This window comes from Chrysemys picta, chromosome 13 (assembly GCF_011386835.1).
Source record: "Chrysemys picta bellii isolate R12L10 chromosome 13, ASM1138683v2, whole genome shotgun sequence".
NCBI classification, from domain to species: domain Eukaryota; kingdom Metazoa; phylum Chordata; order Testudines; family Emydidae; genus Chrysemys; species Chrysemys picta.
Genome location: NC_088803.1, coordinates 7,094,395 through 7,121,699, shown reverse-complemented (window position 1 = coordinate 7,121,699; position 27,305 = coordinate 7,094,395). Strand labels below are relative to the sequence as shown.

General features: G+C 50.5%; 1 protein-coding gene across 1 annotated transcript in view; it reads right to left on the bottom strand.

Moving 5' to 3' along the window:
• LOC101937183 (uncharacterized) overlaps positions 1-26,480 on the bottom strand; it is a 32,173-nt gene extending 5,693 nt beyond the window's left edge. The window contains exons 1-6 of the mRNA XM_065565340.1: positions 26,004-26,480; positions 24,025-24,318; positions 6,519-6,815; positions 5,432-5,734; positions 3,474-3,815; positions 2,654-2,755 (exon numbers count right to left, since the gene is read on the bottom strand). Of these exons, the coding sequence (XP_065421412.1) occupies positions 2,654-2,755; positions 3,474-3,815; positions 5,432-5,615 (628 nt within the window). The 5' untranslated portion in view covers positions 5,616-5,734; positions 6,519-6,815; positions 24,025-24,318; positions 26,004-26,480. The remainder of the gene's footprint in view (positions 1-2,653; positions 2,756-3,473; positions 3,816-5,431; positions 5,735-6,518; positions 6,816-24,024; positions 24,319-26,003) is intronic.
• Positions 26,481-27,305: the final 825 nt, after the last annotated feature.

The following is a 27,305-nucleotide window of genomic DNA, read 5'->3' as shown; positions in this document are numbered from 1 at the left end:
ACAACCTATCTTAAAAGATGATCCCTCACTCTCACAGATCTTGGGAGACAGGCCAGTCCTCGCTTACAGACAGCCCCCCAACCTGAAGCAAATACTCACCAGCAACCACACACCATACAACAAAAACACTAACCCAGGAACCTATCCTTGCAACAAACCCCACTGCCAACTCTGTCCACATATCTATTCAAGTGACACCATCATAGGACCTAATCACATCAGCCACACCTCAAGTACTCCTGTTCTTTTTACATATATATTGTTAGAGGTTCATAATGTAACCAAACAGTTCCTGTCTGTATTCTGTTAGTTCAGAGATCAAAAAGAGATGTTAGCACTTAGATGAACTGCGAATGTAGTAATATCATCCTTCTAATTTCTCTTTGAAGTTTGTAGTAAACTACCTATAAATGGCTGAAGATGGGTAATTACCTTATGCTAATCAATGTAGCTAATTACCGGTGATGCTTAGAAAATAAGAGGCCTACTTCAAAGGGACAATGCTTTGCCTGTTGTTCACCCAAGGACTGTATGCTGTCCAGAGGCTGCAAGAGAACTACAAGATAAAAGGAATCTTGGGTCCTGATCGTGTTATCTCAGATCTGCTTAAGCTTCATCAGGGGACGTTTGAGTTGCAAGACAGAGGTCTCCAGTTCCATTCTGGATCGCCCTGATATTGGACATTGGACTGGAACCTATGGAACTTGTTTCGGAATTCTAAAGCTCACCATCTCTACTACGAAACTGACCTAAGATCTCTATTCATACCGGTATGTACAACGATCTGTTAACCTACACTCTCCCTATCTTTTCCTTTTTAATACATCTTAGTGTAGTGAATAAGAATTGGCTGGCAGCGCGTATTTGGGTAAGATATTCATTATCTTGGTGGGTAAGTGTCCAATCCTTGGGCACTGGTAGAGCTTTTTCTATGATGAACAAAATGTTCAGTAATATTTGACTTGGCTGTTGGGTGGGAGCCCAAGGCTGGGTTGCTTTAAGGGAACAGTGTTTTCGCTTCTGGGTAACCAGTAAGGTAGCAGAGTAACAGCCGTGTTAGTCTGTATCCGAAGAAGTGGGCTGTAGTCCACGAAAGCTTATGCTCTAATAAATTTGTTAGTCTCTAAGGTGCCACAAGTCCTCCTGTTCTTCTTTTTGCAGTAAGGTAGCATGGAAGCTGTTCTGTTGCTAGCTTGGTAAATCTAAGTATTAGAATAACCATCAGTTTGGGGGATCATCTGCCCCGTTCTTTGCCGTTTGCCCTGATTGAGCAATCTCAGTGTGGCCCCTTTGGAGCCCCAGTCACAACCAGTTCTATACTTTACCCTCTTCTTAACCCTAACCCTAACCCTAACCACTGAACTAACCCCTCAGTCCCCAGCACAAAACCTGCTAACGGTTTTCAACTCTTTTGAATGTACTGATAATCTGCTGCTTGAAAACACAGATTACTGCCTCTCAAAAGCCTGTTTCTTTACCGGTTTATTGATGTTACTATTGGTAGTAAATATTAATCTTTTATGATTCTCTTTTCTATATACAACTCTTGTTATTCCTAGGCCCAAAAGCTCAGAATCCTTTTAGCTAAACTCTACTACCAAAGAGTGTTTTGTTTTAGACTAACGAATGTCTATAATCATAGTAGGTCTGTACTCAGCCTGTTCTCCACTCTACTTTTCCCCTGACCTTTTTGACCTACCCAGATATCCAGAAAGCAACTGCTAGTAAATGACGTGTCATTGCAATAGACTAACTGGTGTAGTTTATAAGGGATGCTTATAAATGCTCACTGTGGTTAATAAAATATTAGTAGTTACCAACATTTACAGGGAATATTTGTTATAACACATGTATTCTATAATCAGTATAACTGCAAACCATTAAATAATGTATTGATTAATGTCCAAGTCATTAAGAGCAAATTGTGGTGATAGACAGGCCCAGTAGTGATAGATTATCAGGGTTGAAAGGGACCTCAGGTCATCATCTCGTCCAACCCCCTGCTCAAAGCAGGACCAATCCCCAGACAAATTTTTACCCTAGTTCCCTAAATGGCCCCCTCAAGGATTGAACTCACAACTCTGGGTTTAGCAGGCCAAATGCTCAAACCACTGAGCTATCCCTCCCCTGCATCACAGGTGTCACTGGCTTATTAATTAAAAAAAAATGAAAACACAAGAAAGGATTTTCTTTGTTTTAAACCAGTATATAAGGTGTGACTTTGGGGGAGTGAGTTAGAAGTGAAGTAAGCTGCCAACACTTCTCCAGGCTCAGAGGGTTTGTACGTTTTCTTTCTTTTCTCTATAGACTGCAGTATTAAGGATTGATTCATTGTCTTAAATCAAGCTTCAGCTGAGTTGGTTATTTGACAACATGTGTTATTAAAATAAATACGTACCAAGATACATTTGAAAACCCATAAATATTTTTACATCTCTATCTTCTTTGTAAACACTGCCTTCTCATTGAAAGGTACATACCTCATTTGCCAGGCATAGTTCAGATTTGGTTTCCATGCCCACACCATGGCCCGTTGCTTTGCGGTTGTTAATAGTTTAAAACTATTTACGTTGATCACTACAGAATAGTTATTGGCAAGACCATATCGAGGGAGCAGATGGGCGATCACAGTGCGTCTCCCCCTTTCACTCACCTCTTTCCTTCCTCCTGCAGTAACAGATGAGAGCAGCAATGGCTCCAACCAGAAGCAAGAGGCCACCTGTTGTCAGCAGAATATCACGGGTACTGTAAGAAGCTGTTCACGCAGCAGAATAAAAAAAGAGAGGGAAGGGGCCATGAGAACAGCCAGACATCCCTGAGAAAAGTTCTGAGACCCACAAAGGAGTCAGATTTTGGTGCAAGGGCTTTCTAACCACTGTTCACTGTTGTCTATGGTACGTTCAGTCTGTAATAGCCTTGTTCCAAAGAGCAGAAGGATGGTTCAGTGGTTATGGGGTTGGTGTTGGGTATTGGATATTGGAGTTCAATTCCCTGTTCTCCTGCAGGCCCCCTGTGGGACTTACCCTCTTCTTGCCTCCATTCCCCATCTCTAAAATGGGCACCGAAGGGCTAAATGAGAGGTTGGGGAACGGCGGCGGCGGAGCGAGCAAGCTGAGGCTGTGGGGGCGGAGGAACAGGGGAGGGATAAGGGAGTAGGGGAGGGGCTGGGGCTAGCCTCTCAGGCCAGGAGCTCAGGGGCCGGGGAGAACGGTCCCGCGGGCCATAGTTTGCCCACCTCTGGGCTAAATCTATTAACAACATTGTGAGGGGCTCAGATACTTGGGCCATGGAAGTGTCATAGATAGAAAGGACCTGGGAGGAGAAGCGGGGTTTTCATCTCTACTTTGTTTTCTATCCCCATTTGACATCTGTCACCTCATCCGACCTCCCTTTCCCAGGAGAGCTCCTGGGGATGGTTCTCCTCGAATGGGACTAACACAGGGAGGTGAATTAAGAAATTAGGGAAGTCTGACCTGTCCCGGTGACATTCATAGTGACGTTCACAGCCCGGCTCCTGGGGGACGGGATCCACCTCCCGCTCACGTTCTCCTCGTACCCACAGGTGAATTCCCCAGTGTTGTTTGGACCAGCCTGTAGGATGCTGAGCACAGAGACATTCACAGAGCCGATGCCAGGCTCCGTGGTGTTGATCTCAGACCCCATGTTCCCGGGGACGATCTCGAATCCGTCCTTGTAGAAGTGAAATCTCCACTCTCTGGCATCTCTGGAGACCGCACAGATGATGAGCAGGGGGAGTCCTTCGCTCACTGCTCCAGAAGGGGGATCCAGCCCCAGCACTGGCTGGGGAGGGGGATCTGTGGGGAGCAGCAAAGGAGAGGGGTCAGCTGGGACATGGCAGTGCCCAGAATTCAATTTATTCAGAGCTGACCTGTGCTCTCTCTCCAGAGCCTCTTGCTTCACCTCAGGATCCTGAGGGGCTCCCCATTGAAATAAGTGAGAGCCGGGCTAAGGGGTGGGGATGGCTTCCTTCAGATACAATATGGGGCTGGGATGTGGGGGTGAGAAGGTGGCCAGGATGTGACTCTTTCCTGTCACTTGACCATTACTAAGGTCTCAGCCCCTTGTATTTATGGAGCCGTTGGCAGCTAGGGAGGGCTCAGGTTGTCTGGAGATCCCGCCCCCTCTGGGCAGACTGAGAGCTGGATGCCCTGGTGGGATTCTACCGTCCCAGAGGGTAGAGGTGCAAGGCGGCCATGTTGGATACCCAGGTCTGTGTCCAGGCTGGTGGAGAGGGGCTGGCTCTTCCCAGCAGGGATATCGCGGCCAGATGGGCACATCTCATGCAGACAGGTGCATGGCCCAGAGCCCCTGGCTCTGTGATGCTCTAGGGGTGAATGAAGCTGCCCGTGGATGAGCCCCCAGCTGAGATGCTCCATCAGCCCACCATGTCGAATTGGATCCTGCAGTTTAGTGAACACCAGGGGCAGCCCAGCGTGTGAGGGGAACAGGCTCTCCGGGGAGTTATTTGGGGTGCTCTGGGCTCAGGGAGAGGGATGGGGCCGCACTGGGGTCTGGAAAACAGGCGTCAGCTTCAGATACCAAAGAAGGGTCACACCTGGCAGGGATCTGGGAGGTGAGGGGCAGATGTTACCAGGTTACATTCATCTCAGGAATAAGGGGGAATGGAAACTTCTCCATGGGAAACTCCCGGCACCCCTGTGCCTCTCTGATCCCCAACCCTGCACTGTGCCCATATGTAACACACCAGAAGGCAGGGCCTCTCTGTGTGGGATCCCCTGGCTGGACTGCTTTAAGGGACAGGTGGTCTCTGTCTCAGCTGTGAGCATCAGCCGGTCACTCCACTGGGAACCAGAGATGTTTTTAGAGACCAAATCCCTGCTTTGAGAGAAGAATTTGCATTGATGGCGCTTTCCCCTGGGTGCTGAGCACCTGTGGGTAGCACCTTCTTCTCATGGGCAGCAGGGGATCCTGAGAGCATTGGCGCTGCCAGGGAGTCGGGGTAACATCAGTAACTGCTCCCGCTTGTGATAATAATCATGAATAAAGAGGCGGGGCTGGGACCTTAGAATTGGTTGCCCTGTCAGGTGGGATGACAGTGCAGCGAGCTCCCCCACAGCAGTGCCCTCTCAGTGCCAAACTTTACTGATCAGCTGGGAGCCTCTCCCTACTGCTGGGGCGCCCGACCTCCCCACAGCGTGTCTGACACCAGGGCCTGACCCCTGCTACAGATGGGGGAGATTTGGGGTTTGTTTCCTTAAACCTCCCCAAGTTTTCAAAATCCAAAGTCGCACCAACACTCCCCCAAACCCACCACAGGATCCAGAGAGCCAGGGAGTGACACTGACCCGGTGGGTGCCCTGTCACGAGCTGAGTGACTGGGCTGTGATTCACCCCATGAATGAGAGACCGCGCTACAGGGTGAGCAAACAGCAGGAGACGGGGGACTCACCTCTCACTGCTATGGAGATGGGTTGGCTCCTCTGCGATTCAATTTCTCGCCCAGACACTGTCTTCCAGGATTCACAGCTGTACTTTCCAGCTTGCAGTCCAGACACCCCCGACAGTTGAATCAACTCAGTGTAACTGTACCAGGATGAGGGGAATTCCTTGGAGTGGATTTTCTGGCCGTTCATGAAGAACCGGACCCCGGACACGGTGGACACCCCAGCTGAGCACGTCAGGTTCACAGCTTCTCCAGTTACGTAGACAGGCTGCTGGGGGGACACAGTGACCTGGGCAGCCGGGAGGGGGTCTAGAAAAGACAAGGGGGTCGGGGAGGAGACGATTCCTACTTGTGCGGCTGGTGACACAGAAGCAGAGGAAGGGCCAGTGAAGAGCAGAAGAAGGCGGGATCCTGGACACAGACCCCAGCCAGCCCCAGCTCAGTGCCCAGGAACCACGTCCCCACCGGGCCATGCAAACACGGAGCAGCAGAGATCTCACTGCCGGGGAACCCAGTGGGACCAACGTCCCCTCCTTGGTACCTGAGGGGGCAGCTCCTGCCCAGGGCCAGCTCAGCCTGCAGGGGCGGGGAGGGGGGGCTTGTGTGGCTGAGGCTGGGGGTGTCGGGGAGCTGCCCCCAGCAGGCACAGACCAGGCTTCCCTGCACTGGTGGTAGCGACGTGCCTCACAGCCATGGGTACCCCCACCCCCGGGAGCATCACACACGCCAGCTGGAGTCTGCCCCATTGACTCCAGTGGAACTACGGCCCAGTGACCCCATCTGGGAATATGCCCCATTGACTCCATGGGCAGTAGGGAATTCTGCCGTACTGGTGCTGGCAGGAGGTCAGGTTATGTGATAGTAACCAATCCTCCTCCTAACAGAAATCATGACTGAGGAATCCAGGCAGCTGCAGGGCCAAAGATTCACATTGCCCGGTCTTTGCTGGTCAGCTGGCACCCTAAGCCCGCTACAGAGTTGCTGAGATGTGTGGAATGGGGCTGACCAGAGACAGGGTGAAGCTGAGGTGTTGGGGTGGGCTTCAGATCCCTAGAGACTCTCCCATCAGACAGCAGGAAAAACAGGGGCTCACCTGTCACTGGGATGGAGATGGAGTCGCTGTTCCTAGATGAGATCTCTCGATTGGATTCCCGTCTCCAGTACGCACAGGTGTATGTCCCAACATTTCCCGTCTCAGCTGTGAGCTCCAGCCAGTATCTCGTATTTGATTGTTGGACTATGTCGGAGCCCCACTGCCTTTTTTGATAGAAGAATCTGTATCCCGAAGCCAGCTCATGTCCAGGAGCCGAGCACGTGAGGGTAACCCGCTCCCCTGGGAGATACACTGTGTACCTGGTGTCCAGAGAGAGTGTGGGGGCCGGCGGGGGATCTAGAACAGAGGCAGAGGGGTCAATGCAGAGGGAGAGGCCACGACAGAATGAAGAGAAGGGGGAAGAGATGAATCCTGGACAGACATGATCACAAACCACCCTCATCTCACTGCCCAGCAGCCCGCCCCACGCTGGGAAATACACCACGGCAAATAAACCATGGCTCAGCTCTCTCTCTCTCTCTCTCTTCCCCCCCGCCCCGAGATCTTTTTATAGATCCCAAGGCCAGTAGGTACCATTGTTACCATGGACTCCGACGTCCTGTGTCACCCAGGCCCTAGGACTTCCCTGAACTGATTCCTCTGTGACCTAGAGCAGATCTCTGAGAGAAACATTCAGGCTTGATTCAGAAATTGCCAGTGCTGGAGAATCCACCACGACCCCTGGGGAATTCTCCCAGGGGTTAATTCCCCTCATTGTTAAAATCTGTTCCTTATTTCTAGTCTGCATCTCTCTAGCTTCAGCTCCCAGCCTTTGGGATGTGTTCGTTCTTTGTCTGTTCAATTGAAGAGCCGTCGGTTATCAAATTTCTGTTCCCCAGATAGGAACCTTCTCGTTGTTACGATAAACAGCTCGAGCTCCTGGAGTCTCTCACTCTAAGGCAGGTTTTGCAACCATTTAATCATAAGCCTGTGGAAGCAGAGAAAGAACTGACAGGAAGGGGATGCAATGCATGACAGTTCGTTAGCAAGAGTCAGGCTAATCGTAACCCTAATAACGTGAGATTTGTAGAAGCGGTATTGTGTGAGGCGAGTGGGAAAGAAATGTGTGAGAAGTTGTTGCAACCTTGTGTAGATAATGGGTAGAAAATATTGTATGTAGACTAGAGTCAAAACAAGTGAGAAAAATAAGATATCAAGATGGCCTATGTATAAACAAAATGCAGCTGTTGCTTATTGTCTGTAATGAAAGGTATAAAGGTTTGCTGTAATTGTTTACCTGTAGAGAGACCTGCTTAGCTCTCTCCCTCTACGCAATTGTTAGAGAAAATAAAGTATCTGACTTTCTGTACCCAAACAAAAAGTGAGAATTCTGTTATTCTCCGACAATTTGGGGGCTCGTCCGGGATGGCAACGCCCGCAGAAGCACCGGCAGCTGCTACAGATCGTTCCCCTGCGAACCCCATGGCGCCACAATAGAGGTAAGAGACCTTTTGAAATCTCTATTGGGGTGTCGGAGGAGGACTGTCCGTGGGGCCGTCTGTCCCTGTTGGGCTCACGCCATCCGAACTTATTGACTGTGCAGCAAGGTCAGATGCAGAGCGGTTCTGGGGAATTGTTTTGCCGCCCCCAATAAGGTAGTTGTATGCGGTTCTGGGAACCTGTTAGTTTGGCCGCCCCCATTTTCCAATCACACACACAGGGAGGAGGATGCCCTGTCCGTGCTAGCGGCTTATAAACTAAGGATCTCTCCCTACACGGTACTCACACAGGAGAGACTAACGAGGATGGCCACGACCCTCCTACACCTCCCTTCAGCAAAGAGTGTCAGCTAGTCTCAGAAAGACGGCGCCGCTTACTCTGTTGCATCCAGTGAGATGATCAGACTGTCAGTGGCTCACACAGAGAGGAAAAGGGGAGAGAAGGCATTGCAGTGGGATCGGGGGGGGGGGGGGCGGGGGATGGTTGCTGCAGTTAACCGAGATTGGTGTGCATTCGGTTTCCCAGTCATTGCACATCACTACTGTCAACTTGGAAAGGGCCCTTCCAGCGTGGAGCCAGGGCAGTCTTTCGCTGATGGACCTTTATGTAGACCCCGTCTCCTGGTTCCAGCGCGTGGCAGGGCTGCACAGGATCCTTGGGTAGTGCTTCTTTCACCTGTGTATAAAAAGACTTAACACATTTCGTTAGTGCCTGGCAATACTTAAGCATTGTGTCATCCATTAAATGAATGTCCATCTGAGCTAGGGTCAGTGGGGGCGCAGTTGGTAGTCGCATCGGGCGCCCTGTCAAAATCTCATGAGGGCTGAGTCCAGTCTTTCGATTGGGAGTGGCTCTCATACTCATTAGTGCCAGCGGACGGGCATCTGGCCACTTTAAGTTTGTTTCAGCACAAATCTTGGCCAGTTTATTTTTCAGAATTCCATTTTGGCGTTCCACTGCCCCGGCAGACTGCGGGTGGTGGGGGCAGTGAAGGTTGTGTTGGATCTGCAAAGCTGCACAGAACTCCTTTACAATCTGTCTAGTAAAATGAGTTCCACGGTCACTGTTGAGACTCACAGGGATGCCAAGTCGTGGTACAAAATCTTTAAGCAGAAGTTTCACAACGGTCCTGGCATCTGCTTTCCTGCAGGGAAAAGCTTCAACCCAATTTGAAAATACATCCACTAAAACCAATACATATTCATCACCACAACATGTAGACAGTTGAATAAAATCAATCTGAATATTTACAAAAGGTCCCCAAGGGGGAGGGGGAGCTGCCTGCCTAACTTTAACAGCTTTCCCAATGTTATGCTGCTGACAAATCACACATTGTTGACAGTAGTGATGTGCAATGACTGGGAAACCGAATGCACACCAATCTCGGTTAACTGCAGCAACCATCCCCCTCTTAGATCCCACTGCAATGCCTTCCCAGCCTCAGTGATATTCAGTACCATCTCTGTCAGCAAACGTAAACTGAAGCCAGGAGAAGTTGTCACTGTTCATGACTAGGTTTGCTGGGAGGGTAGGGGACAAGGAAGTACCCTGACAGGACACTTACTTTTTCAAGCCAATGATAGCTGTGTGTATGTTAATGCCACCACATTGCAAGACATACATTTTAATCTCACTACCACTGCAGGCAATCATATTATCTACTGGACTGCAGATAGAGTTTTGCAAGTAGCTCTTAGGTTCCAGATACCCTTTAATTGGACTAGTTTAGTACCTGATAGATTTCAGAATTTGTTTTCACTGTTACCAGAGGTTCAGAAAATCTCTGAGGTACAAGGGCAAATTCACATGCTTCAAAATATATATCAAGTTGAAAAGTATGCCTTTCAGACAGCCTATAGTACTAAGTTAGATGTATTGTGTTTTATGACTAAGATTATACAACAACCCCATCATATTATCGCTATGGGAATGTTATTGCTTGTGTTGTTGTTAGCTAGTGTAGGAGTGTGTTATTGTTGTTGTAAAGGACATAATAATAGTAATACCTTTCATGTCCATGCTCACCATGCATTGTCATTACATCCAATCAAAACCCCTAAGGTTGAAGCATCTGATGTAGAATCTGAATTCCAAGACTTAATGCAAATAGAGATTTGAGAAGGTTTGTTGTACTAGTAGTACAAAAGGGGGGGTTGTGGAAGCAGAGAAAGAACTGACAAGAAGGGGATGCAATGCATGACAGTTCATTAGCAAGAGTCAGGCTAATTGTAACCCTAATAATGTGAGATTTGTAGAAGCGAGCATTGTGTGAGAAGAGTGGGAAAGAACTGTGTGAGAAGTTGTTACGACCTTGTGTTGATAATGGGTAGAAAATATTGTATGTAGACTAGAGTCAAAACAAGTGAGAAAAATAAGATATCAAGATGGGCTCTGTATAAACAAATTGCAGCTGTTGCTTATTATTGTCTGTAATGAAAGGTATAAAGGTTTGCTGTAATTGTTTACCTGTAGAGAGACCTGCTTAGCTCTCTCCCTCTACGCAATTGTTAGAGAAAATAAAGTATCTGACTTGCTGTACCCAAACAAAAAGTGAGAACTCTGTTATCCTCGACAACCCTAACCCTGCCCTGCCCCTCTCCAATTTATCTCCATCCTTGAATGGTGGAGACCAGAACTAGACTCAGGATTCCAGCAGTGCTCGCCACAGGGCCAAATCCAGAGGTAAGATGACTCCTCGAACCCTGGTATGTTTGTATGTGTATGTGCCATCACGTCACCCCTGAGACGCAAGGAGGAGGAAGTATCCGCATTCTAATGGGGGAAACAGACGCCCAGAGTTTATCATGAGCTTAAAGGAGTTAGGCCACCAACAAATCTCAATGGGATTTTGGCTCCAAACACCCTTAGTCTCCTTGGAGATCCCCAAGGGAAGTGACTGATCCAAGGTCAAGAGGAGAGTCTGTGGCAGGACTGGGAACTGGACCCTCTCCAAGTCCCAGTGCACTGTCGAATTGTCAAGGCACATCTGGCTCAGGGCTTCCCATAAAGTCTGCCATGGCACTACCTAGCAGTATAAATTGGACCCAGACCCACTGAGACTCAGTTCAGTGTCCAAACCACACATCCAATCTGCCACCACTGGGGTATATGGGATGCTGATCGCTGTGGTGTCTAGGTGGGTGACCAGCTCCCGGCCGCTCTAGGAAATAAACCCTGGTGTAGATTTTGCCAGGGAGAAGTGGCTGAGGAGCGGGGATGGGGAGGGCCTTTGATGGTCCTTGTACAGCCACCAAGATCTCTATGTTCTCTCTCCAGCTGTAACTGGGCAGAGGCTGGGAAGCTGAGGCTGGGAGGATCATTGATGGAACCCCGACAGCCCCATTCCCATCGTCCTTGTCACCCCACGCTGTCCATCTGGGGATGCTGGGGAAAGGAGCTCAGCTGGAGGTGGGGGAAAGGGTTTGGGAGACTGGCATTCAGTAGAGATCCATGTATTTGTGTGTCTGAATTTGTATCTGTGTGTGTGTGTGTGTGTGTGTGTGTGTCTTTCCCTGCTGCCCCCTGCTGGAGGGGATCAGCCCTGCTCTGTGTGTGCGACATTCAGCTCATTGGCTGCAGGTCCTGGATTCCCCAAAGGAAATGGGGTGTCGCGAGAATGTACATCCTCCAAGAGAAGATGGAGACAGCTCACAGGTCACATTGATGAAAACAGTGGAAGTCTCCACAGATTTCATCCTACCACCTGATGGCTCTACCCAGTACGCACAGGTGTATGATCCAGTGTCTTTCTGTGTTATATAGCTCAGGGGGTGTGTGTCACTGTTACAGGATGAGATAATCTTTCCAGCAGCTCTGGAGAACTGGAATCCTGTAACAGTGTGATCACTGGGAGGAGCCAAACACGTGAACATAACAGACTCCCCGGTGAGGTACAGCTGGCATGGGGGGGCTCAGGGACAGGTTGGGGGCCACCGGGGTGTCTGGAAAAGACAATGGGTGAGATTTCACTGCAGGAGAAGGCGCTCACAGAGCTGGGAGGAGGAGATGCTGGGGAGAAGGTTATTACTGGGTAACTGGCGTGAGGGAGGGATCCCACAGGAGGAAGAGTTGCTCCCGGAAATTCCACTTCTTCCCAATCTGGCATCATACCACACCCCAATATAACACTGCATCTTAACATAGCCCCACGTTGCACCCCAGGATGTTACTGCAACCTAATAGGAGAGGAAGTTGCAGCTCTCGATACCTCCACACTTCACCCCAGTGCAGCATTGACCTGCAACCAATGTACCGTGTGACTTGTGTGTGATGTAGGAGATCATGTAGGTCGGCCCCAGGGCTAAACATAAAGAGAAAGAGGCCTTATTCTGGACTGATATTGAGAGAGGGTCACTCAGCATGGATATGGCCTCTCCTGGAACCTGGTGTATTGTGTAATCACAGGATTAGGGCCCCGGCTTGTTGTGTATTTGGTTGTCGTGGTAATAGAATCTTGTGTTGCTATGGCAACTGAGTTAGATTATTAGGGGATAGCCCAGTCAGTTTTGGCTGGCGGTTGGCTAGTTCTGGTGTGGCAATAAATGGCTGCTCCAAGGTTTACAGCTCTCTGTGTCTCCAGTGATTTCTTCCTAAAACTGTTGCCCCCAAGGATACAACAACGTGGCGACGAGGGTGGGATCCCTGTGATGCCCCAGTAACAGAAGGAAGTTGAAGTTAAGGTACAAAAAAAACGAACAAACCTTTTTCTGCGGGAAGGGGATGAGAACTGGCTTGTTTGTACTGACTGTGCGAACTGAAACTAAAACCATGGCTACACTTACGGGGCCGCTGGAACCTTTCGAGGAGACTATAGTGCAATGGCCCATATATACTGAGTGTTTTGAGCTTTTTGTTATTGCAAATGACATTGCAGAAGAGAAGAAGGTGCCAATATTCTCAAGTGTTGTAGGGCTAAGACCTACTCCCTGCTACGCAGCTTACTCCACCCTGTTAAGAGAGAGACTAAATCTTACCAGGGCCGGCTCTAGGGCTTTTGCTGCCCCAAGCAAAAAAAAATTTGGCCGCCCATCCCTCCCCGCCCGCTTTTTTGGCTTTTACACGTTTGCACTTTGCAATGTTGTTGTTTTGTTTTGTTTTGTTTTGTGTTACTGGGTGCGGTACTGATGCAGCGTTGGGCAACGACTGCATCTGAATCTGCTTGAGCCGGGTGTATCTGCCTGAATTTCTTATTGAGACAGAGGAGCTGAAAAGCCCCATGGGCCACTAGAGCACCTGAGTAACTCGTGCCGCCTGTGATATGTGCGGAGGGGAAATACAGACTAGAGAGGGACATTTCAAGAGGTTTAAATCACTGCGTGCTTTGCTGCCCCGGTGTCACGTCTGGGTCTCTTGAAGGAAGGCTACGGGGTTGTGCAGCCGCGGTCGGAGGCTGAGCGAGAGCCCTCAAAAGGGGACAGTTATCTCCTGAGACAGCCCTGGGCTTTCCTGGGCACGCTCCGTAGTTCAGTCTTACTAGGAGCTGGGCTGCTGCTTCTGAGCGCTTTCTGCTACTTTCCCTCATTTCAAATGAGCCTGACGTTCCCCAGATCATTCACTGACATGGGTGAGGAGCGCGCTGGAGAATTGCCTGCTGTCCGACGGGTGCTAATCCCGACACTGCCACTTGATCAAAGGGTCGGGTCATTAGCTTTAAAAAGTTGTGCCTGAATGAAAGGATTTCTCCCAGCTCAGATTCGTTTCCAAGGGGGCGGGGGAGGGAGAGAAGAAGGGGGAAGCTGGGCTAACCCTTGAAGAGGTATTTCATGGCACTCTCTCCCGGTGCATCTCCCTGAGCCCCACCGGCTGTACGGCAGCGCAGGGTTACCTGGCTGGTGGCACTGACGGTGTTATTCGCTGCTCGGGGCTTCCTTCCCGGCCCTGGCAAGTTCTCGGCAGCTTTCTCCTTGTTCCTTGTGGGACTCGGGCTGTAGGGCTTTAGGAACATGAAGTCATTCTTGGTGGACTCCGGTGTCAGGCAGACATTGTAGCAGTAGCCCGGAGGGCCACTGCCTGCCACATCCAGGCAGTTGGTGGGAACGTTGTTGCCCGAGGAGAGCTGGGGATTGATGTTGGAATTTTTGAAGACATTGGCCGGAATGCCGCCCCTGGAAATGTGCCTCCCCAAGCACCTGCTTGCTTTGCTGGTGCCTAGAGCCGGTCCCAAATCTTACAGTGACATTGTGGAAATCCTGGGGTACCATTTTTGTCCCAAACCACTGGTAATTGCTGAACGATCTAGGTTCCACAAAAGAGGCCAGAAAGAAGATGAAACAGTTGTACAATTTGTAGCAACTTTGAGAAAGCTTGCGGAACACTGTGAATTTAAGGAGATGTTAAATGATGCCTACGTGACAGGTTAGTGTGTGGCCTGTACAGTGAAGCTATACGGAAGCGCCTATTGACAGAGGCTCAGCTTACCTTACAGAAGGCCATTGATATTGCGATCTCCATGGAACTGGCTACAATGGAGGCACAATACATTGGTGCATCCCCTAGGGTGCATAAGGTGTCACAAGAACCTACCCACAAAACTGTGGGGAGTCAGGAATGTTACCCTGTGGTAAGCCGGGTCACCAGGCATCAGAGTGCTGGTGTAAGGACCTGGTGTGTCGACACTGTGGCAAAAAGGAACACATTGACTGTGCCTGTAAACAAAAGAAAAAGAGGCCTGTGGTCTGGCCGACTGAAAAGGGAACCCTGCATACCCTAGAGCAGACCCAGGATGACCAAGGAGACACCTCCTCACAAGAAGAAGAGCCACTCCACATTTTGTCTTTGGCGGTGGGCTCACATGAATACAGGGTAACCCCGTTGATGGATGGCAAACCTATACGCATGGAACTGGACACCGGTGCAGCCATTTCGCTGGTCTCAGAGACTGTGAATAAAGAAAAGCTACAGCATCTTCTGCTTAAAGCAACAAAAACAGTGCTGAAGACCTCGGAGTCCTGGTTGATCGCAGGATGACTATGAGTCAGCAATGAGACGTGGCCGTGAAAAAAGCTAATGCGGTCTTGGGATGCATTAGGTGAGGTATATCTAGTAGGGATAAGGAGGTGCTGCTTCCGTTATACAAGGCACTGGTGAGACCTCATTTAGAGTACTGTGTGCAGTTCTGGTCTCCCATGTTTAAAAAGGATGAACTCAAACTGGAACAGGTGCAGAGAAGGGCCACTAGGATGATCCGAGGAATGGAAAACCTGTCGTATGAAAGGAGATTCGAGGAACTCTGTTTGTTTATCCTAACCAAAAGAAGGCTGAGGCGGGATATGATTGCTCTCTTTAAATATATCAGAGGGATAAATACCAGGGAGGGAGAGGAATTATTTCAGCTCAGTACTAATGTGGACACGAGAACAAATGGATATAAACTGGCCGTCGGGAAGTTTAGGCTTGAAATTAGACGACGGTTTCTAACCGTCAGAGGGGTGAAGTTCTGGAACAGCCTTACGAGGGAAACAGTGGGGGCGAAAGACCTCTCTGGCTTTAAGATTAAGCTTGATAAGTTTATGGAGGGGATGGTTTGATGGGATAACGTGATTTTAGTCAATAGGTCAATAACGTGCCATCGCTGGTAAATAGTATCAATGGTCAATGCGGGTCTGGCTGGAGAATCTTGCCTGCATAGTCGGGGTTCTGCTGATCGCCATATTTGGGGTCGGGAAGGAATTTTCCTCCAGGGTAGATTGGCAGAGGCCCTGGAGGTTTTTCGCCTTCCTCCGCAGCATGGGGCAGGGGTCGCTGGCTGGAGGATTCTCTGCGACTTGAAGTCTTTAAATCACGATTTGGGGACTTCAACAGCTGAGTCAAGGGAGAGAATTATTCCAGGAGTGGGTGGGTCAGCTTTTGTGGCCTGCATCATGCGGGAGGTCAGACTAGATGATCATAATGGTCCCTTCTGACCTTAAAGTCTATGAGTCTATGACATATACGGGAGAAGCTGTGCCCATGTTGGGCACTACTGATGTTAAGGTGGAGCTCAATGAACAGGCTGTTAAATTGCCACTGTTTGTGGTGAGAGGTAATTACCCAGCCTTAATGGGTAGGTCTTGGCTTGGGAAGATTCAGCTGAACTGGGCAGAAGTGCATGAAACGACTAAAGAAGAAACCGGTCTGAGCACTGTACTAAGGAAACATGCTGCTGTTTTTGGAGAGGATCTGGGAAGTATGAAGGGAATCACTGTGACATTGAACATTAAACCTGACAGTCCACCAAAATATCTGAAACCCAGAACTGTGCCATATGCCATCAGGCCAAAGGTTGAAGCGGACCTGGGGCGCCTGGTCACCAATGAAGTCCTAATAACAGTTACCCATAGCCCATGGGCAACTCCAGTTGTTCCAATTGTGAAGAAAGATGGCTCCCTCCGGATTTGCGGTGATTTTAAAGTCAGTTTCAACCCAGTGTTGTGTGCAGAGCAATACCTGCTTCCCTGCATCGATGACCTCTTCGCAGGCCTGGCTGGGGGACAAAAGTTCAGTAAGATTGATCTGAGTCAAGCGTATTTACAGATGTACGTTGATGAAAAGTCCCAAGAGCTATTGACTATTATGACGCATAAGGGGCTTTATCGATACTGTCGCCCACCCTGTTCCAGAGGTCTATGGACCAGATCTTGTGTGGCTTGCCAGGAGTCCAGTGCTTTCGGGATGACATCCTGGTCACTGGAAGGAATGAGGAAGGTCACCTAAAGAATTTAGAGGCTACCCTACAAAGACTGGAAGAGTATGGACTGTGAGTCCGCAAAGACAAGTGTGAATTCTTCCAGCCTCTCTTGAATATTTGGGACACATCATTGATGCTACAGGTATTCGTAAGGCCCCTGCCAAGGTTAAGGCTATTGTGGAGGCTCCCCCTCCTCGAAATGTTAGCCAGTTTTGCTCGTTTCTAGGACTATTGAACTATTATGGAAAGTTCATCTCACAGTTAGCCACACAGCTAAAACCACTTCACGAACTCCTTGGGCAGAACAAGGCCTGGAAGTGGACTGAAGCCTGTGATGTTGCATTTAACAAAGCTAAGGATGCATTGCTAAATTCTGAAGTTCTGACGCACTTTGAGCCATCCTTACCCCTACAGTTGGCCTGCGATGCGTCCCCTGATGGAGTGGGAGCAGTCGTGTCACACATTATGCCTTCGGGAGAAGAGAGACCTATTGCTTTTGCTTCACGCACTCTAAGCAAAGCAGAAACTAACTATGCCCAAATTGAACGTGAGGCATTGGGAATCGTTTTCAGAATTCGGAAGTTTCATCAGTACCTGTTTGGACGGAAGTTTACTCTTCTCACAGACCATCGACCCCTGACTTCAGTTTTTGGACCCCACACAGGCATTCCTCCATTAGCCGCTAGTCGTATGCAACGGTGGGCATTATTGCTTTCCGCGCACACCTATGAAATCAAATCTCGGAAATCCACTCTGCACGGCAATGCAGATGGTCTCTCAAGGCTGCCTTTGCCAGTCAATTGTTGAGATATTGCCCAGAAGGAAATCTTTTACTTTGAACAGGTAGAGAACACACCCATCACCGCTATTCAGATAAAGAAGGCAACTCGAGTTGACCCAGTATTGTCCCAAGTTATGGACCTGGTGATGCATGGAACATCTCGACGAACCTCTCTGGTCTCACCCGACCTTGTTACCTACATGTCCAGGAGGACGGAGTTATCAATCCAATCTGGTTGTTTGTTGTGGGGGAGACGTGTCATTATCCCACCACCACTGAGATCACAGATGTTAGAACAGCTCCATTCCGATCACTGTGGAATAGTGCGCATGAAGGAAATTGCACAAAGCTATTTTTGGTGGCCTGGATTGGACAGTGCTATTGAAGAGAAGGCAAGAGCTTGTATGTCATGTCAGGGTGTGAGGAATGCACCCCAGTGGGCACCCCTACATCCACGGGACTGGCCTGAAAATCCGTGGCAACATATTCACGTTGACTTCGCTGGCCCCCTTGAAGGAAGCATGTTCTTGGTGGTGGTAGATGCCCATTCGAAATGCCAGAATGCAGTCCACTACTGCAGAGAGTACTATCCAAAAACTACGAGGACTCTTTACTCGTTTCGGTCTGCCAGGACAACTTGTGAGTGACAACGGACCGTAGTTCATCTCTCAGGAGTTTCAAAAGTTTATGAAGGCAAATGGGATACACCACATCACTTCAGCACCATATCATCCATCCACCAACGGATTAGCTGAAAGATTTGTGCAGACAATGAAACAAGCTTTGAAATCGGCAAGGGGACAATTATCCATTCAAAAGCATTTGGACACCTTCTTACTATCCTACGGAAACACAACTCATGCTATAACCAAGGCATCCCCAGCCTTTCTAATGATGGGATGACAGCTGCGCACTTGCTTTGATCTGCTGAAACCTTCTGAACCCCAACAAATTGTGCAACATCAGCAGCAAGATCAAGTCATCAGGCGTGCATCCAGAGCAAAAGACCAAACCTTTAGCCCGGGACAGCCGGTTTTGGCTCGGAATTATACTTCTGGAGCTAAATGGGTCCCTGCCACTGTCATCGCTCAAACGGGACCTGTTCCCTACACAGTCCGGACTGCAGAGGATCTCACCTGGCGGCGACATGTAGCTCAGCTGCTGCCAGGTCATACCAGTCCTCAGGACACATCTTCAGTTGAGTTGCCCGACTTCACCACCTCCGGCGAGACACCGAATCAAGAGTCACCTGTTCCTGACTTTTCCCCTCCATTACTGCCAGCGGCAGAGATACCCCTCTGCCCGGCACGAGCTGATACCCCATCCTCACCCATTCACCCTACGAACCCTGAGCCCATTGTCAGGCCCGCGCTCAAGACACTTTTGGGTCCAACAACACCAGAAGTCCACCGTAATCCACCTGGAGACAGAAGGCCTCCTCGTCGGCTGGATCTTTAGCTAGGGCGAACCCATGGTTATGGGGCAAAATAATCCCCAGGGTTTAGCCGGGAATGGAGGCAGTCTACCCTCCTTCTCTAGTTTAGTGTTTGTTTTATTTAGGGGACATTCTTATTAAGGGAGGAGGAATATATTGTGTATTTGGTTGTTGTGGTAATAGAATCTTGTGTTGCTATGGCAACTGAGTTAGATTATTAGGGGATAGCCCAGTCAGTTTTGGCTGGCGGTTGGCTAGTTCTGGTGTGGCAATAAATGGCTGCTCCAAGGTTTACAGCTCTCTGGGGGAGATTTGGAGTTTGTTTCATTAAACCTCCCTAAGCTTTCAGATGTTACTACTGACTGGCAGCCCCTGAACCTCAAAGTAGTACCTATGTCTTCTCCAAACACACCAGGGGATCCAGAGACCCAGGAAGTGACACTGAGCAGAGACAGGGTTTGTAACTGACCCGGTGGATGGCCCCATCTGGAGCTGAGAAACTGAGCTGTGTCACACCCGGTACTTGGAGCAGAGATACCCAGCCACAGGGTGAGCAAACAGCAGGAGACAAGGGGTCTGAGCATGACAGGGTCACAGATTCACCTTACAAATATCAAGTACTGTGAGCTCAGAGTGAGTTTGGGGGCAGATGGACAGACTGAAGGGGGGGGAGGGTGGCGAGAATGTTCTTTAGAAATGACGTCCTACTCAAGTAAATAATAACATCCCCCCCGTATGAAATAAATTCCTGCCCCCTCAGCCAGCCACACCCAGAGATTCTCCCGCCTCCGCTTCATCCCAAGCTGCTCTGCACAGTTCTGGTTCCCCCCTTCCAAAGGGCTCCAGTGGTGCCAGGGTGGATGGATTGAGACCCATGAAGCGCACTGGGACCCATCCTAAGGACCTGAGAGTGGGGTCCTTGAGTGGGCAGGTCTGGAGCCCAGGGCAGGGGGGAACCAGGGTCTCTGACACTCCCTCTTCATCACCAAGGGAGACAGATGAAGCAGCTGCCAGTAATGCTGGCATGTCAGGCCGCATAGGATGGCCTGTCGGGATACCCAAGGCTCGGGGTCGCCTGATTGGCTGGCACCCATTGCCTAAACCAGGAAATGACCTGGCTGGGGGCTGTCAGAGCAGCTGTGACGTCCTGCTGCTGCGTGGGACCCTGCTCTTTGCCTGGCTCCTGAAAACTGTCTCCAGCCCTGTTCCTGCTCCGCTCCCATCCTGGTTCCTGCCTTGCTCTGAACTTGTTCCTAGTTCCGGCCCTGCTCAGACAATCAGGCCAGACCACCTACGTCCTGGCTCCCGGCACCCAGAGGGGGGCAGAGGGATGCGCCATCATTGGTGATTTTTCAGTCTGGACGAGGTGTCTTTTCTAAAAGAGCTGCCCTAGTCCAAGCAGGGTTAATCCAGGGCTCTTCCATGGCCTGTGTTCTGCAGGGGCTCAGAGCAGACGATCAGTCGTCTCCTCTGGCCTCAGAATCGATGTTTCTATGATACTGACGAATGTTACAGTCCTGGCCCTAAATCTGGGTTTCAGTTAAACACCCCAGGTGATCAAATCCTGCTATAAACTGAAGCGACGTTTATTGGTTGCCTGGGACCTCCCCTTCCTCCCTCCCTCCCTCCCCATATCACTGCCAGCACCCCTCCCCCTGCACCTCCAAACTACCAGGGTGCCCAAGGACCCAGGGATTGGCACTGACCGGAGAGGGGGGTGAAACTGACCCAGTGGGTGCCCTTGTTAGGATATCGATATTCAGGCCTGTCTGCAAAGGCCTAGACTTTAAGAATTTAGGTGTATTCTTATCACTTAGCTAGTTATAGACGTACAAAACACGAATCAAAATCACTGTCTGCCTGTCTATGGGCCTTCGCTCACTAGGATAGTCTGAGGCCTGGTTCTTAGGCTAAGGCCTTTGGCTAAGCAGCAAAGGCAGCCATAAGGTGGGACGCGAACGGTCACATCCTCACATCCCAAACCAGCCCCACTGAAATAAGGTGCTATTGGGCTGTTAGGAAAACAATCCTGTCCTGATAGTGCCCATCACCACCAGATAAAGAAACAGATCTTAAGATCGTTAAAGAAAACTTAGTTTGGTAGCATCCGGTCTGGCAAGAATTCACTTATCAATCAATAGATGGGATGTGAAATCCTCATTTCTGTGTTGTTCTATGACTGTAGTCCCCACTTCCCTATTGTTTGTCTGTATAATCTCTGTCTGGTTAGAATCATAGAATATCAGGGTTGGAAGGGACCTCAGGAGGTCATCTAATCCAAGCCCCTGCTCAAAGCAGGACCAATTCCCAACTAAATCATCCCAGGCAGGGCTTTGTCAAGCTTGACCTTAAAAACCTCTAAGGAAGGAGATTCCACCACTTCCCTAGGTAACCCATTCCACTGCTTCACCACTCTCCTAGTGAAAAAGTTTTCCTAATATCCAATCTAAACCTCCCCCACTGCAACTTGAGACCATTACTCCTTGTTCTGTCACCTGGTACCACTGAGAACAGTCTAGATCCATCCTCTTTGGATCCCCCTTTCAGGTAGTTGAAAGCAGCTATCAAATCCCCTCTCAGTCTTCTCTTCTGATTTTTCTGTTATTGTTTCTGTCTGCTGTATAATTAATTTTGCTGGATGTAAACCAATTAAGGTGGTGGGGTATAATTGGTGAAATAATCATGTTACAATATGTTAGGATTGGTTAGTTAAATTTCAGTAAAATGATTGGTTAAGGTATAGCTAAGCAGAACTCAAGTTTTACTATATAGTCTGCAGTCAATCAGGAAGTAAGGGGGGGAATGGGAACAGGGATACAGGCAAGGCTCTGTGGTAACAGAGCTGGGATGGGGGACACCAAGGAAGGAAATTGAAATCATTCCTTGCTGGAAGTTCACCCCAATAAACATCAAATTGTTTGCACCTTCGGACTTTGGGTATTGTTGTTCTCTGTTCATGCGAGAAGGACCAGGGAAGTGAGAGGATGAAGGAATAAGCCCCTAACAGCCCTGTGTGGAGCTGAGTGACTGGGCTGTATCTCACCCAGTACATGGAGAAGAGATTCCTGCTGTTTGCTGCCCCATGGCAGGGTGACAGGGGGTCTCACCTGTCACTGCTACTGAGATGGGTCGGCTTATCACTGATGGGATCTCTCACCCAGACTCCATCTTCCAGTAATCACAGGTGTATACTCTGGGATGCGATCCCGACACCCCTGACAGCTGAATGATATCAGTGTAACTGTAACCAGGTAAGAACAATCCCTTGGTGTCAATTCTCTGGTTGTCCCTGAAGAACTGGATCCGGGCCACACTGGACGCCCCAGCAACTGTAGCCCACGAAAGCTTATGCTACTATAAGCAGAGTCAGGATGAGCTCTACCCTGACATCTGGTGGTGAATTATGGCAAGTGTGGAAAAGAACTCCAGGGGCTGATCTTGTTTGCATAGGCACACCCACCCGTCTAGCCTGGGACAACAACAACTGAAAGTGGTTACTTTGGCTAGTGTGGGATCCCCAGTTTCTCTGTTATTGGGGCAAGAAGAATAAAGTGTTGTTATCCTGACTCTGTGAATCAAGGCCAGTGGAACTGTTGTATGACAGAGAGACTCACCAGTAACTAAGTAGCACTCGCTAGACAAGGGGCATGGGTTACACAACCCAGTGAATTGAGAGTAGCTGGGGACAGGTATGTGTACCTGAGGGTATGGCCCCTGTTTGAGTGCCTGGAATACCAATTGCACTATTGTCTTTCTCCACTGTTGAATAGCAGAACTAACTTTGGTTCCATTAGGAGTCTAACTCAAAGTTGCTGAGCTGAATTCACTTTAGGCCAATGGTGCACCAGCACTGGGGCTCCCCTACTACAAGCTGAAATCATTAAAAGAGCTGAAATTGCTGAGCTGAGATCACTGAGTGCTGTGTTACCCAGTGGGGGAGCCTGAAGATATATTGCTAAGCAACTAGCAGAGCTGAGCAGTTTGTGAGACGGTTGGAGCGGCCCATGGAACAGCGAGTGGAGCGGAGCTGAGCCATTTGCGGGGGCAGCTGGAGCGGTTCATGGGACGGCTGGTGGAGTGGAGCGGCTGGCAGAGCTGAGCAGTTTGTGGGACGGTTGGAGCAGCCCAGAGAACGGGGGAGCAGAGCGGAGCAGTTTGCGGGGACGGCTGGAGGAGCGTAGCAGCGCGGCGCGGCTGGTAGAGCGGAGCCATTCGTGGTAAAGGCTGCAGTAGAACTCCACGGAGAGGTGGGGCAATCGGCCTCGGATCACATAAGGTGCCCTTTAGCATCCCGTGTGCCCCCCCATTTCCTCCCAGGCTAGGGGGGTAAAACTCTGCAGATAAACATTTGAACTCTGGGGCGGCACTGACCAGGGACAGAGGCTTTGGGGTTGTTGGACTTTGGGGTGATTGGACTTAAGATCCTGAGGGGAAAAGGACACTGCCAAACTTACTTGGAGGTGGGTCTTTTGCTCATGGTTTGTGTTATGAATCCTGTTTGTGGTGTTTCCCCAACATAATGCCGCATTGTTTCCCTCCTTTATTAAAAGGCTTTTGCTACACTCAGACTCCGTGCTTGCGAGAGGGGAAGTATTGCCTCCTAGAGGCACCCGGGGGGATGGGATGTAATTGTCCCAGGTCACTGGGTAGGGGCTCGAGCCGGTTTTGCATTGCGTTATTGAAACGGAACCCCTAGATACTGAACCCGGCCCTTATTGTTGCCAACTCAGAGGGGCAGAAGGGTTACACTACAATAAATTTGTTAGTCTGTAAGGTGCCACAAGTACTCCTGTTCTTTTTGCGGATACAGACTAACACGGCTACTACTCAAACCCAGCAACTGAGCACGTCAGGGTCACAGCTTCTCCAGTTATGTAGACAGGCTGCTGCAGGAACACGGTGAGCTGGGGAGCTGGGGTGGGGGCTGAAAAAAGAGGAAGGGACTGCCTGTCATATGGCAGAAAGTGAGAGAGAGAGAGAGAGAGAGAGAGAGAGAGAGTGAGTGTGTGTGTGTGTGTGTGTGTGTGTGTGTGTGTCCACTGCCCCCTGCTAGAGATGACCAGCTCTGCTCTGTGTGTGCGACATTCATCTCATTAACTGCAGGTTCTGGGTTGCCCACAGGAAATCTGGGGAGTCTCCGTAAAGCAAAGGCACCAAGGGAAGCTGGAGAAAGCACAGCACTCACCTCTCACAGAGATGGAGACCGGGGCACTCTGCACAGATGGGATCTCCCTTCCGGATGGGCGTATCCAGTACAGGCAGATGTACGACCCGGAGTCCCCTGGCTTCAATTTAAAGTTTGTGGCCCTGGAGTTGGATAAGACATCAGGTGAGATGTTCCTTCCCCTGTACTTGTAGACCTGAAATCTTGTAACTGCCTCATCTCCACGGGGAGGCGAACACGTGAGCCGAACAGACTCCCCGGTGAGGTACAGCTGGTGCGGGGGGCTCAGGGAGAGGGTGGGGGCTGCCGGGGTGTCTGGAAAAGAAAACGGGTGAGATTTCACTGCAGCAGAAGGGGCTCAGAGCCAGGAGAAGGAGATGCTGGGGAGAAGGTTGTTACTGGCTGACAGTGGGGGGAGGGGATACCCATAGAGGAATCGTTGCCCCTTTGCAATCCCACTGTACCCCAAACTAGCATCACACCACACCCCAATATTACACTGCACCCCAACATAGCACCACGCTGCACCCCCGCATCTACCACAACCCAATAGAAGAGGAAATTTCAGCCCTAGACACCTTCACACTGCACCCAGTACGGAATCGACCTGCAACCCGATGTACCCGTCAGGTTATTCACCCCATTTTCTCCATTCTGGGGGCAGAGGCAGAAGAGGGGGGAGAACCCGTCAGCCGACCATCAGACCTGCCTAGCAGTAGCTAGAAAGTACTGCACAGAAATGAGGAAGCCAGTGTGGATGTGGGGAAGGGAGGGGGAGTTTTTCCACCCACCGCGTTTCCTCTCACTGCTCCCCTGTATCTCACTGAGCCCCAACCCTGCACAGTGCCCACATGTTTCCCAGCAGGAGGCAGGGACACTCTGTGTGGGATCCGCTGGCTGGACTGGGTTGCCCAGTGCACAGCAGGGGTACGGGACGGGTAATCTCTGTCTCAGCTGTGAGCATCAGCCGGTCACTCCACTGGGACCAGGAACCTCTTCAGAGACCAAATCCCTGCTTTGAGGGAAGAATTTGTATCCTATGGTGATTTCACCCCCGAATGCCGAGCACCTCAGGGTAGCACCTTCCCCTCTGATATATGAAGGCAGTAGAGGATCCTGGCGTATTGGTGCCAGCAGGGGGTCAGGGTAACATGACAGTAACCAATCCCTCTCCTGATAGAAATCATGACTGAGGAATCCAGGCAGCTGCAGGGATGAAGATTCACAGTTGGTGGCCCTGACAGTGCCCAGCCAGGTCTCCAGCGCTGTGAGCTTCCCTCGAGCCGTGCCCACGTAGGACCCCAGTGCTGGAGCTACCCCACAGCAGTGCCCTCTCAGTGCCCATTCTTTGCTGATCAGTTGACACCCCCGTGCCCACCACAGAGTGTCTGAGATGCAGGGAGTGGCCCTGACTAGAGGCAGGGAGTAAAACTGAGGTGTTGGGGTGTGTGACTCTGTCAATTTTCTATTAATATGGTGCATGCCTCAGTTTCCCCTATGTACTGCATGGGGAATGTTTACTCTTTACAGAGACCCAGGTATTGGGTGTGGCTTATGTGGACTGACCCAGATGGACTTTGCTGTAACTTCCTGTTCTCTACGGTAACTAAGGACTTTCTACGCTGTTTCCGAAATAGCCAATAAACCTCCTGCTGTTACCGCACTCGCTGAGAGTCACTGCAGTTTAAGGAAGGTGGGGGCGCGTTGCTCCCTTTGGGTGTGCAAGTGTCTGTCTCAGGTGTGCAATGAGGTGGTGTCGCTGCGGGGAGCTCGAGGTGTGACCCAGGGGGGCTGAAGGCTCCAAGGTTCAGTCCCAGGAGACGCTGCAGCCAAATGGCCCCTAGTGAGACTGTGACCCTACGGGGGCTGACACAGGGAGGGGCCCTCCCAGGGACTGCTCCAGAGCGGCTCTAGAGCACCGCACCTGAGGCTCTGTCACAGGGTGGGCGTCAGACCCCTAGAGACTCTCCCGTCAAACAGCAGGAAAACCAGGGGCTCACCTGTCACTGTGATGGAGACGGAGTTGCTGTTCCCAGATGAGATCTCTTGATTGGATTCCCATCTCCAGTACGCACAGGTGTATGTCCCAGCATTTCCCTTCTCGGCTGTGAGCTCCAGCCGGGCACCTTCATTCGGGTGTTGGACTGCACTGGGGTCCTGCTGCCCTTTTTGATAGGAGAATCTATATCCCGAAACCAGCTCACCCCTAGGAGCCGAGCACGTGAGGGTAACCCGCTCCCCTGGGAGATACACTGTGTACCTGGTGTCCAGAGAGAGTGTGGGGGCCGGCAGGTGAGCAAGAACAGAGGCAGAGGGCTCAGTGGAGTGGGAGAGACCATGATTGAATGAGGAGAAGGGGGAAGAGATGAGTCCTGGAGAGACATGATCACAAACAGGCTCATTTCACTGCCCAGCACCCACCCCCCACGCTGGGAAATATACCATGGCAAATAAACTATGGCCCGTCTCTCTCTCTCTCTCTCCCTCTAGCAGGGCTGTCCCTACCCATACGCAAATTACGCGGCTGCCTAGGCCACCAGGATTTCCTGGTCCCCTGCACTGCTGTGTGCTGCTCCAGCCCCTTCCCTGCCTCTTCCCCATGACCCCAGCCCCTGCTCTGCCCCAACCCCACCTCTTCCTGCCCCTGCTCCACCCCCACGCCCTGAGGACTGCAGAAGCGGTCAGGCCTGCCCTCACCGGTAAGTAGAGCGACCCGGCCCCAGCCTGTTCCACTCCCCTGGCTCCCAGCTGCTGGGGGGCGGTTCTCCCCTGCCCCCAAAGTCTGGGAGCCAGGGGAGTGGAGCAGGTTGGGGCCAAGTCACTCCACTTCCCGCAGGAAGAGGTGAACTTCCCCCCCCCCCCCTGGAGGACTGGGGCGGGCCCCACAGAGCCCCCAGCGGAGGTCTGGGACCCCACAGAACCCCCCCCCCCGGCATCAAAATAGCTAGGGTCGACCTGGCCTCTGGGATCTTTTTATAGATCCCAAAGCCAGAAGGGACCATTGTGATCATGGAGTCCGACCTCCTGTGTCACCCAGGCCCTAGGGCTTCCCTGAACTGATTCCTCTGTGACCTAGAGCAGATCTCTGAGAGAAACATTCAGGCTTGATTTAGAAATCGTCAGCGCTGGAGAATCCACCACGACCCCTGGGAAATTGTCCCAGTGGTTAATTCCACTCACTGCTAAAATATGTGCCCTATTGCCAGTATGAATTTGTCTAGCTACAGCTCCCAGCCTTGGGGTTGTGTTTGATCTTTGTCTGTTTAATTAAAGATCCGTCGATTATCACATTTCTGTTCCCC